This window comes from Suncus etruscus, chromosome 3 (genome assembly GCF_024139225.1).
Source record: "Suncus etruscus isolate mSunEtr1 chromosome 3, mSunEtr1.pri.cur, whole genome shotgun sequence".
NCBI lineage: Eukaryota > Metazoa > Chordata > Mammalia > Eulipotyphla > Soricidae > Suncus > Suncus etruscus.
Window position 1 is genome coordinate 50,847,721 of NC_064850.1, and position 12,802 is coordinate 50,860,522.

The 12,802-nt window shown below is 45.2% G+C and overlaps 1 protein-coding gene across 1 annotated transcript in view; it reads right to left on the reverse strand.

Moving 5' to 3' along the window:
• The window catches only part of EPRS1 (glutamyl-prolyl-tRNA synthetase 1), a 51,483-nt gene that overhangs the window by 32,551 nt on the left and 6,130 nt on the right, over positions 1–12,802 (reverse strand). Inside the window, exons 5-11 of the mRNA XM_049769543.1 lie at positions 12,542–12,681; positions 10,806–10,900; positions 8,191–8,317; positions 5,568–5,760; positions 3,325–3,496; positions 956–1,189; positions 37–121 (exon numbers count right to left, since the gene is read on the reverse strand). Coding sequence (XP_049625500.1) covers positions 37–121; positions 956–1,189; positions 3,325–3,496; positions 5,568–5,760; positions 8,191–8,317; positions 10,806–10,900; positions 12,542–12,681 — 1,046 coding nt within the window. The remainder of the gene's footprint in view (positions 1–36; positions 122–955; positions 1,190–3,324; positions 3,497–5,567; positions 5,761–8,190; positions 8,318–10,805; positions 10,901–12,541; positions 12,682–12,802) is intronic.

Genomic DNA, 12,802 nt, shown 5'->3' on the forward strand with positions numbered 1-12,802 from the left:
CAGAAGGTCCAGTGATGGTGGTGAGGGGGAGCTCACCTGGGCAGCGATGAACTGCTTCAGCCCCTCCACCGTCATCCCTCTCCGCAGAACACCACGCACTGTGGGGAAGCGGGGGTCATCCCTGAGGAAGAGGGAGAGTGTAACGAACCACAAACAGTTTCTAAAGAGCAGGCACCAATGCTTCAGGGAACAGCACAAACAGGTACAGCCAATGGGCAGAGCACAGCCAGGCAGGGAAGAACTGCTGCTGCCATGTTTGATCCGGCCCGCTGGACACAGTGAAGGCACGTTTGTAAAATATAGATGCTAAAGTGGCAGCTTTAGGGCACGCAGAATCCACTACCTTTTCTGTTTGTTTGTTTCCTGTTTTGGGGCCACATCTGGTAGTAGCTCAGGAGTTACTCCTGGCATACTCGGGAGACCTTATGGTGTCAGAGATTGAACCCGGGTCAGCAGCGTGCACGGCAAAAGCCCGCTCTGCTATGCTATACCTCTGGCGCAGTATCCAGTATCTTAAAACGTCTTTTATTTTCTACTTTTTGAGGTGCCAGGGATCAAACCCAGGGTCTCACTTGCACTGCAAGTCCCATGCTGCTGAACTATACCCCTACAAAAGTAGGTCTGAGCTAAAAACTCTATCAAGTGGGTTTGCAACACCCAATGTGCAGGACCACAGACAGATGGGCCTTCTATCAAATTCAGAGCCATAGTAATTGTTGGGAATACAGTGTGTAACACATATATTTTGCTTTTGGGGACCACACTGAACTGTGAAGAGAGGTCAATACAAAGTCTACAGACTCTTGCTCATTCAGGTAAAAAAAATCTTAGGTGGACTGAAGCAATAGTATATAATCCCCAATCCAGCTCTCCATGCATCCTCCCAGGCCTGTAGAGGGGCTCTAAAATTACTGTTCTATCTAGTCCAATGGGCTGGGAATTCCTAGTCACATACCAGCCGTCCACGAGACCCTCATCGACAAACCAGGTGAGCTTCCTCTTGGAGAGCACAGTGTTGTTGAGGTTCAGCCGGCTGTACTCCCAGATGTAAGGTTTCCGAATGCCCAAGGCTTCGATGATCCAGTAAAACTGCTCGTCTCGGTCATGGTACTCGGTGGTCCTCAGGGCATGAGTCACTCCCTCGATGCTGTCAACTATGGGGCAGGCAAAATCGTACGTCGGGTAAACACTAGGGGAAAAAGGGGCATTTTGAAAATAAAATCCATGTGAAGCAGTATTTCCTTTTTTGCCTTAAATACAGTTGTAACAATACCATTTCGGTTCTTCCCAAGTTAGGAAATTTCTGAAATACCCACAGGTACTATGACTCCTATTAATCAGTAGCTATACACTGTGAAGACAAGTACATTGCTCACTTATTTGACTAAACAAAAAAAATAAAGTTGCAATTTAAGAGAACAGTATGAACACAGCAAATTTAAATTCTACGACCCTTTTAGTAATGGCCAATGTGAATCATGGTAGGGAAGTAATGAAGAGTAACTGGGGGGTTAGGGTGATTTAGCTTTATAATATCAACAAACCGTAAAATGTATATATTCTAATGTACTTCTCCAACTGTTGTTTACTAAAAAAGAAGCAATCATCCTGCTAAAAATGAAGGAATGCAGCAAGACCAATAGTACTGAGGAGGGCATTTGCCTTGCACACTTCTGACCCAGTTGAATTCCTGGCACCCCATAGGTACAGTACAGTGAGCACTACCAGGAGTGATCCCAGAGTGTAGAGCCAAAAGTAACCCCTAAGCACCACTGGGTCTTTTACTGGGAGTAAAAGAGTTTATTTAATCACACTGTGTTACTGTGTTGGTACACACACACACACACACACACACACACACACACACACACACACGCATAGAGCCAAAAGTAACCCCTAAGCACCACTGGGTCTTTTACTGGGAGTAAAAGAGTTTATTTAATCACACTGTGTTACTGTGTTGGTACACACACACACACACACACACACACACACACACACACACACACACACACACACGCATAGAGCCAAAAGTAACCCCTAAGCACCACTGGGTCTTTTACTGGGAGTAAAAGAGTTTATTTAATCACACTGTGTTACTGTGTTGGTACACACACACACACACACACACACACACACACACGCATAACTATCAACCTTTACCAATTTCTTCGATATTTTCATGTAGTAGGCTTCTAAAAACATATAAGATATCTAGTTTACGATTTTACCTAGAAATCTATTCTATGGTTACCTGAAAACTAACTGACAGGGATAAGGGAGAGTTTGCAGGAAAAAAAATTTTTGTTGATCTGACCATAAGTACAAACAGCACAGAAAATAAGTCAAAATAGAAAAAAAAAAGTTTCTAGTATCTTTTTTTGGGGGGAGCCATAAAAATACCCGGCATATCCAGCAGTGCTCAGGACTTACTCCTGCTAGAGCTCAGTGAACATAGGGGATGCCAGGGATCTAATCTAAGTTGGTGACATGCAAGAAGAGAACCCTCCCTGCTGCCCTATCTCTTTGGACCAAACATGGTAATTTCTCATAATGCTCACTATTTTCATAATTTTTTATCCTACCACTTTTCTGAATTTTTGCACAGCAGAATCTAAGTTTATAATTGGCAGAAAAGCATCTTTAACTAAAAATGAAGTAACCTTATTGACAGAGTGAAAACAGGTTCTAGATTAATTGCAGAGATCCCAAGGAAGGGCCTTTCCAGTGCCACGATCTTCAGTCAGAGAGCCTGAGCAAAATGCGGCATGAAGAAACAAGTCCTGAAAGAAAATTAGCCTGCAGGGGCCGGCGAGGTGGCGCTAGAGGTAAGGTGTCTGCCTTGCAAGTGCTAGCCAAGGAAGAACCACGGTTCATCCCCCAGCGTCCCATATGGTTCCCCCAAGCCAGGCGCAATTTCTGAGCGCTTAGCCAGGAGTAACCCCTGAGCATCAAATGGGTGTGGCCTGAAAAACCAAAAAAAAAAAAGAAAATTGGCCTGCAGGGGCTGGGCAATGAGACAGGGGGCTGGCCAACCCCAGTTGATTCCCAACATTGTCAGGTGCCACGCCTGAGCACACAGCCAGGAACAGCCTCCAAACACTGCAAGGTGAAGGCCCAGCTCCTAGTAAAAACACACACACACACACACACACACACACACACACACACACACACACACACACACACACACAAAATCACAGACACCTGTAAAGGCCAAATGGACTCGAAGTGAACTCACTCCAACCTCCTGACTACTCTGTGCCCTCTCCTGGTTCATAAGGCACCTCAGAAAAAAGTCCCCAGCCAAAGAGACTCACGTACTTGTACTTGGTTCCAGTTCTTGGGTGTGGCTGAATCTTGCAGCGGTACAGCGTGGGGTCCCTCATGCACCCGTTGTTGCTGCTCATGTCAATCTTGGCTCGCAGACAGCAAGACTGGCCAAAGGGGCTTCCTTTCTTCATTTCTTCCCACATCTGTCGATTTTTTTCGATAGCTAGAAAAGAAGCGTGTTAGCTCAGTTACTACTCACAGGGGCAATTCAAAATAGAGCTCCAAGATGCCTGGATCTTAATTTCCCCACCTTCCCCTTCCAGTTACAAACACTTTCTTTCATTGAAAAATCCTGTGCTAGGGCTAGGGCTGATTGTAAAGTGTGAAGCAGGGATCTCGGGACGCAAACGACCCTCCGTACAACATTTTGTGGCCCTGCCCTAGAGGACTCTTTTTTTTGTTTTGTTTTATTTTGTTTTAGTTGTTTGGGTCACACCCCCCAATGTTCAAGGCTTACTACTGACTTTGCACTCAAGGATCACCCCTACTTTGCCTCCTGTGACCCCCAGGTAAATTGAGTTTGAGACCCCTGGTGTGAAGAGTAAGGGCATGGTTTTGTTTTGGAAAGCTCACAGAACAAGAAGTGTTGCCATCTCACCAGAGAAGAGCTAAAATCAACCCACATTCCTGAGAGAACTGATGAAGGGGAAGAGGAAGAACAAGGTTTAGGTTATCTCTCACTGAGCCTTTTCATTTGCCACCCAGCACACAACTCCTCCTGTCTGTGTCTCAGTGCAGGCTTGTCTCACTCAGTCCAGAGCATAGGGCAAGCTGGCCCAGCCGGAGGCTGTGGGTACCTGTCATGCACAGCCAAAGAATATGGTCTGAGCTGAGAATTTGAGCACACAGCATCCTGAAAGCCCTTCCAGTCATTCCTGTGGAAAGCAGGGGATTCTGGAATGACCAAAATGAGATGATAGAAATAGCATGAGACAAGTTTCACTCTCCCCCAAAAGCTCTAGAAGTCTCCATCTATATTAAAAGTCTGATAAGAAATAATGGGTTCCAGCTCAGAGGGCTGGGCTGCATGTTCCACGCATAAGGCCCTGGGTCAATCTCTGGCTATCCGTGGCCATTTAGCAAAGCCAGATATAGTCCTGGTGATGCCCAGCACTGACCTCCACAAATAAATGAAAGTCCAATGAGAGCTCTAAAAATATGGAGAAATTTTAAAAATTAAAAGAGCAGCCAGAGAAAGTGTACTGTGAATAAATTGCCTTGTACGGGGCAGCTCCTACTCCAGTTTGATCCCTGGCACTGCCTATGGTTCCTCAAGTCACGGCCAGGAGTCACTCCTGAGCAGAGTCAGGAATAACTGCTGAGCAATGATTGGTGTGGCTGGCCCAGAACAAAAAGCTAAAAATAAAATAAAAGAGACAATAAAAAGAAGTTTGCAGTAACAGTTTTCATTTCCTAGAGTTCTCAAATGTAGCAGCTGAGATTTAAACAGCCATGTGGGAGTTTTAGCACGTCACCACAGAAGGAAATTGGCCCAATTCAGAAGCACAGAAACAAGGAACGAACATAAGAGTGTGCTGGTCTTTGGTTTTTTCTGCCAAGTGCTATTTCAGATATATGGGACAAGAGCAACACTTACATACTACATTCACATTTACATGTGGGAGGGAAGGAGAAAGGAAGGGAAGAGGAAGAAAGGAAGAAGAGAGGGCGGGAGGGAGGATGGAAGGGAGGGAGGATAGGAGGGAGGGAGGGAGGAAGGAAGGGAGGGAGGGAGGGAGGGAGAGAGGGAGGGAGGGAGGGAGGGAGGGAGGGAGGGAGGGAGGGAGGGAGGAAGACTTGGCAGTGAATAGCATAACATCAAACACTTTACATTCTAAAGGCTGAGAGTCAGCTGAGGCGCTATGAAGAGATGTTGCATTGAAAGGTATTAGAGGGGTGCACTTCACAACTTGCTGTTATACTAACTAGGAAGCCAAAATGGACAGAAGGGCAAAGAACAGATATTTCTGGTTTGGGAAAGGGCTCTAGCCCTTGGCTATGTGAAGTGGGGGGGGAGGGGGGATCAATGTCCAGGACTTCCTGGCCCCCTAGGCCACCTATCGCTCTGAGCACCAAGGAGACAACAACACCCCCACTCCCCTCAACAGCAGGAAAGAAGGATTCCTAAGAGATGAGTCCTAACTGGGCAGTATTCCCAGGTGGGCTTCCGTGAAGACAGTCACAGAAAGAGGACATGAGAAGCGGGTGAGTGAAAAGCATTGCCAGTGGCTTACAGTTTCCTCGATGCCTGGATTCTGCTCTCTGCTCACGCTCGGCCTTCATCTGCTCTGCTGGGGTGTCGTCCACATATGCCTTCCCTTCTTCAATCAGCTTCTCTGCGTACTTCATGATGGTTTCAAAATGGTCTGAGGTATAGGTGAACTGATCTGGCTTGATATGCAACATAGCAACATCTTCCAAGATAACCTGCAGGGAAACCCCAAAAGCAACAGCCAATGAGCTCGGGCACCCAGGTATGTCTGTCATTTTCAGGCCCTAACACTGTATGTGGGCAAAGGGAATGATAGCCATGAGGCTTACACAACCTGGATAATATTAGACAAAATAGCATTAAACAAGAAAAAAAGAACCCAAAAACAAAAAACCAAAGATCATGTTCATGCATCCACATTTTCAGCTGAGAAAGCTGACATAGTGATGGAGCTTTCCATGTACTCTGGAAAAGCCATTTATAAATAACCACAGGAACAAACCCCAACTCCCCCTTGCTTCTAAATAAAGAGAAGAGCTGAGGGTGTCTTCACATCTGTCAACACAGACTTGGTGTCTATTTCACCATAAACTTACAATGAACTGACAAAGAAATTAACCTCTAGTGAGCATTTCACACTGACACTACAGAAAACTGCAGCACTTAAGGCCAATTTCACAATGACAGAGTCTAAGATGGACACCCAGCTACTAATCCAAAACAAAGGTCCCCCCATCCAATTTCCTCTTTCCTTTTCACCTAGTCCTTTCATATGTAAAAGCCCACCTGGATCTTTTTTTTTTTTTTTTTTTTTTTGGTTTTTGGGCCACACCCAGCAGCGCTCAGGGGTTAGTTACTCCTGGCAGTCTGCTCAGAAATAGCTCCTGGCAGGCATGGGGGACCATGTGGGACACCGGGATTCGAACCAACCACCTTTGGTCCTGGATCAGCTGCTTGCAAGGCAAACACTGTTGTGCTATCTCTCCGGGTCCCCCACTTTTTTTTTTTGGGGGGGGGGGGTTTGCCCACCTGGATCTTACTCCATCCTCCCCCACCCAGTTGGACTGAAAACAAAGAGCAGATTGGCTTTGGCAGGCTCAGACAGAGATGAAAAGCAAACTGACTCCATGACTCTCTCCTGACTGACTCCTTCGCTGCTACTCTACTTTTTCAGACCTGCTTGCCTAGGGTTAGAGATATGGTGTGTGCGGTGATATCACAACATATGATTTATTTTACAACTGACACTCAAGCAGGGATCCAAGAAGAGTTATTTGACCCTCTGGTGGGTAATCACCATTACAGTCTCCTTCAACTGGACTCATTGTGCAGTGGCCATCACCAGAACATTGATGCACATAACTCCTGCTCTGAACAGCTTCATGTTACTTTGGGCTTGTCACTTAGCTACTCCACCACCCATGGTAGCAGAGGTCCCCTCTGGTAGGACAGAAGCAGAAGGGGAGTGAGCTGAAAATTGAGCAGTGTCCCAGTGGCTGAGGCCACCTTTCTTCCAGCAAAGGTGCTTTGTTCGAGGATCTGGGTCTGGCAACCTGCAACAGCTTATCGAGGTCACTTGATGGGGTAGAAGTCAAAACACCCCACTGAGTGGTACCAATAGCAGGGAGATAAGTGCACCCACCCCTTAGATTCTGACCCAGGAACCAAAGGCCTTTCTGTACCAAGCAACCTCAGCAGCCTAGTACAGCAGGTGAAGAAGATGGAGCAGAAGATAAAGGATCTACGCCCAACCAAAACCCAACTGAGAAGCTGCTTTCAGAACCTCCTATACCATTCTTCTAGGTTTATCTCTTGACGGTATTTGCATTGGTCATTAAATTGTTGGTTAAATTTTATGCTCTACCTGTATAGATTTTAATAGCTATTGTTTTGTTCTCTAATGTTTATGTTTAGAGAGTCTATGAAAAATTTGTGACATGTATATGACAAAGATATGAAAAAAGCTGTTTGTTTTGAAAATGACATATACACTCTAACCTTTGATGGTTTTACAGCCAACTTTCACTGTGCCTATGCAAAATAAAAACCACTTTTCTAAGTTCTGATCTGGGGTTCCTGCCTCTCTGGTGGACAACAGCAGAACAAAACTTGTAGCCTTTCTAAAAAGATTTTTGTTTTATTTATAACAGAAGCCTGCAGTTGTAAGATGACACCCAGCTATTAACCAAAAACAAAGACCACCCCCATCTTCCTCTTTCCCTTAAACCTCTTCCTTTGATATGTAAAAGCTCATCTGGATCACTCTTCCCTGCCCTACCTGGTGGATTTTGTTCTGGAAGAATAAAGACAGTTTGAATTTGGCGGGCTCAGAAAGATACCACAAGGTGAAAAGCAAACAAACTCCATGACTCTCTCCTGACCTGCTTGGTTAATTAATACTTCGATGCTACCCTGCTTTATCAGACCCATGCGCTTGTGGGGTGATTTCACACATGTGAATTATTTTACAGCCAAGGAAGAGAAAAACAAAAGGAAAGTTTTGGAGGGATTAAAGAGGGGCTCAAATATCTTCTGGGCTGAGGTCAGGGAAGAAGTAACTGAGGAAATAAACAAAATCAATTCTAGTCCTTTGAAGGGATTAGGTCCACTGTCTGGCAAAGGCTCATCAGTCCAACTTTAATTACCTTCTCAAAATCTTCCTTCTCTTTTTCAGGGTTGGTGTCATCAAATCTCATGATGAGCTTCCCTTTAAAGTTGAGCTGGTAGTGCTGGTTCAGAAGAGCAGCTTTTGCATGCCCAATGTGCAAGTAACTACAACCAAAATACAGCAGACTTATCAGCAAATTTGAACTAAAAACTTCACCTGAACTTCTGTGAGGAGATGAGAATGAAACCAAAGACCTGCTAGCTACTTTTCCCATCCCATTTTCAATTTCTAGTCGTAGGACTGATAAAATCTTGAGCCTGAGAGAAGAGGTGGGGAGACAACAACTCTCACACCTATCAAATAATCATAAAAAAAAACAAAACAGTCCATACGTAAAATCTCACAAAGGAACACATTACTATGAGCACTTACAATCTGGAAAAAATATGAAGGAAAACTCCTGCCAAAGATTTTTGCAATGTGTGGCAGCATGTTTAGTCAGACCCACGGCTAGTGAGAACTGGGATTCTATTTAGAATGAGGCAGCCCCTGTGCTAAGCAAGAAAATAAGGAGCTTGAGAGAATGGAAAGTCAGTACAGGAAAGGCTGTCCCTGTCTCCAGGATTCTGTTTTGTTTTAGATATCAGAGGACTGGAAGCAGATAATCCTGCAGCTCAGTCTAGAGCCTAGACTAACACTCCATCCGTTACAACTCTTAAGGGCCTAAGGATAAGGAACCAAATCAACAGAGGCCAGAAAGCTAGAACAGCAGGTAGGGTGCCTGTACCTTGCACATGATGACATGGGTTAGTTCTCAACACCCAGCAGAGCTGGGAGTGATCCCTGAGAAAAGAGCCAGGAGTAAGCCATAAGCACTGTTGGGTGTGGACTAATCCACTCAACAGTCCCATCAATCAGACACCACTGATTGATATAAATCAACACTGGGGAGGTGGGTATGAGATCAACACCCACAGTGATGAAAATATATCCATAATGGAGCAAAGCAAGCACAAGAAGCACGAAGCAAGGCAGGTATTTGATGTGCTCCTGCACAACAGATTCGTCTCCTGTGCTCGGGCAGTTTTACAGTACCTGTTCCAGGACTGCAGCCCATAGAAACAGGAAGAAGGGCTGGAGTAATAGCATAGTGGTAGGGTATTTGCCTGCAGCTGACCCAGGTTCAATCCCTGGTATCTCATAAGGTCCCGAGCTTTCCAGGAATAATTTCTGAGTGTAGAGTTAGGAGTATCCCCTAAGCACTGCCAAGGCATGGCTCAAAAAAACCGAAGACCAAAAAATAAATAAATAAATAAATAAAAAGAAAGGAATAGGAAAAAAGAAACAGGTAGGAAAAGCACAACCTGGTGTTTGTCATTTTAAAAATCAACCCATATGCCAGAACCCCATGTGGCATGCTAGATCAATTTAAAAGGATTTATCTGCACACATAATGGCAGACAGGCACTAAGCAATGCTTTCAGAGAGCCAGAGAGCTCACCAGGCACAGCACAGAGTGCCAGAATTTGATCCCCAGCATCAGCATCACATGATCCTCTGGGCACAAGAGGATCAGCGCCCGCTTCCCCAGCACCACCAGGTATGAATCCCCCCAAAAAGAGGGAAAACAAGAATATTAAAACACTTTCTGCCTAAAATAAAGGGGAGCACCCCCAGCTTAGGACAGATAGAGTGGGTCCAAGGAAAAATGAAGGAAAAGTTTTGTTTGGAATGCAAGTAATCCTGAATTTCAGTTCTGCTTTATTTAACTGTGACAACAGTAGCATCTGAACATAATGACACATGGGAAAACATGGTGCTGGGCATACGGAAACTCTGTTTAAAATAATAGTTTGTGCAGTTTCCCTATAAGCTCCAATCTGCTACGAAACTAAAAGTATATTAAAAGGGTGAGAAAAAAATGTCTCCATGACAAAGCACCTGCCTTCATCTGAGTGTTACCCCCAAAACATGCAAAACAAAAAACCTCATCTCTTACTACAAGTAGCTACAAGTTAATAAACCTCACACCTAGAAGAATCAGTACATGAGCCAATATGATCACCTCTCTCATACTTAAAGATGCTTAAGGATTTAAGGATACTAAATCTGAATGAAGCACCAAGTGCAGTTCTTACAAGGCCAAACCTAAAGGAGGCTCAGAGGAAAACAGCCAGCCAGTCACTAAATAATTTAGTTTAACTGTCCAGCTAGAGAAAATCAGAGTCACACTGTTCAGACAGCTGCTCTAATGCACGGATCACAGAAGGGATGAGTTTGGCAGTTGCTAGGATGGTGTAGGCATCAGCTTCCCAATTCCTTTATGAAATAAATGGAAACACTTCCAACTCTTTCCTAAGATCTGCCAAGATTCAGGGCTGCATGAGAAAAATCACACAGCTCACCTCACATCATAGATGCTACACACAAGCTGCACATAAACACAAACTAAAGGAGCACTAAGATAAACAGTGGAGGGCTGGAGAGAGAGCCCAACAGGAAGAGGTCAACATGAAGCTGACCCAGGTTCCATCCCCAGCACCCCTGCTGGAGTAATCCAGGAGTGCAGAGGCTATGAATAGTTAAAATATTGAATCGCTGTCCTACAAGCTTTTCTGAAACATAAGCCCAATACAAAGCCCGTGGACTTACCCACTAGCCTCTGGTGGAAACCGGACGGTGACTTTCCCCATCTCAGCGCCAGGAAGCTCAATAAACTTGCCCACATCTGCCTTCTTCTCAGCTGCCTGAAATGTGGGACAAAAACTGTTACGCTGTTACACATCTAAACATATAATTCATCACCTACTACAAGGCAGTTATGAGAAAAATGAGGCCTAACATTCCTGCACAGGGGGGCCTCAAATCCTTGTCAAGGGTTTCAATCAACCCAATATGAATAATGGACACACAGTGTGTAAAGCAAGCCGACAGCTAAAAAACACCAACTGCACCCAGGACTAGCAGAAAAGGCTGCAGAAGTGACAGGAACACACTAAGGCTTGAAACCAGGGAGGAAAGTATCTGCTGCTGAACAATTATTCTGAGGAAAAGAACATGAGATTCAAAGGCAGGAAAATCAGGTTACTGTTAGGCGAGAAAAATTGGAGGGGTAGGCAAGGGAGAAAAACAAAGAGAGTAGAAATGGGAAGATGTTGGTTCGAATACCGGTGTCCTATATGGTCCCCTGTGCCTGCCAGGAGCTATTTCTGAGCAAACAACCAGGAGTAATCCCTGAGCAACGCCGGGTGTGGCCCAAAAACAAAATCAAACAAACAAAAAAAAAAGAAATGGGAAGATGGACTTTAATATTTTGGCAATGGAACTCAGTGACCACTACTTTGGATTTCTTAATACTGAAAAGGCCAGACAGGACAGAAGAGGCACTCAAAAGAGTGGAAGAAGCTTGTGAACAGCTATGTAGTTCCCATATTAAAGCCAATGCCCGGCCTGTGTAAGGATATGGATCCGACCTCTGGCACTGCATGCATGACCCTAGGGGGAGAAAAGAAAGCCAGGGAGTAAGACTAGAGGGCTAGAACACATCATGTCCTGAAGGCAGGTGCCCTGGGTTCAATATCCAGCACTGCACGGCCCCCCAAGCAATTGCCAGGTATGGCCAAAACCATGCCCTACCTTGTACCATTCCTTCAAAAGAGGAAGTCAGGGCTGCAACATAAACAAATCAAAAATGTATGGGTAATGAATGATAACAGTGTGGAATAGGGATCAAGTGCATCGCAAAGATAAAACTAGAATATGCAGACTCATGTGGGCAAAGAGGTGAAGGATGGGGGAAGGTTGTATTTGAAACCACTACACAAAATATGACATTCGAATCCAGCTTCCAAATCACCTCACTGGAAAATGTTTTTGATGCTTCTGGTGTGGGCAGAGCTGGTCCTCAGGGAGGTAACAGCAGACACCCCAGTGATGTCTAGGAGGAACTGCTCATGATGGAGACTTGGGGACTTTCTGGGGGATAGACCTGGACTCTTGCATGCATCACACGTGTCCCAGATTTCAGGCCACCTACCTGGCTGAAACCTTTCTGGGTCTTTTCCTGTATATGCTTTTGTGCTATGTCTGGCAGTACTCAGGGACTCTAGGTACACTGCCAAGCAGTGTGGGAAATGAGCCTGGAGTCCGCCCTTTGTGCCATCTTCTAAGCCTATCACCGGAGCTTTAAAAATAAAGACTTTGCCACATATGTTCAGGCTGCCTTGCACACAGCAGATCCAGGTTCCAATCCTGGCACAACCTATGGTCCCCCAAGTCCCACCAGGAGCTTTCTGAGTAAAGAGCCAGGAGTGAAGCCCTGAGCTCCACCAGTGTGACCAAGAGAAAAACCAACTGAAACTTTAAATCTGAAGTGTTTTCTAACTCACCCCTTTGGCTCTGGCTGGGGAAATGCTCCACTTGGCGCCGACTGACCGGAAGGGCTGCTGGGCTTGCAGGAAGCCGAACCAGCGCTTAACATGCACTGGGCCTTTGCCCTGTGTCAACTCTTCCTGCCATGCGGCACTTCCTGTGGGCAAATAGGTTCAGAAGCATTGGGGGAACCACAATTTCAGAAACCAATTTCTCTGTCTGGGTAACTGAAGCAAATGAACAAGTATAAAATTGTGATTTGCAGTTTAATGCTGCAA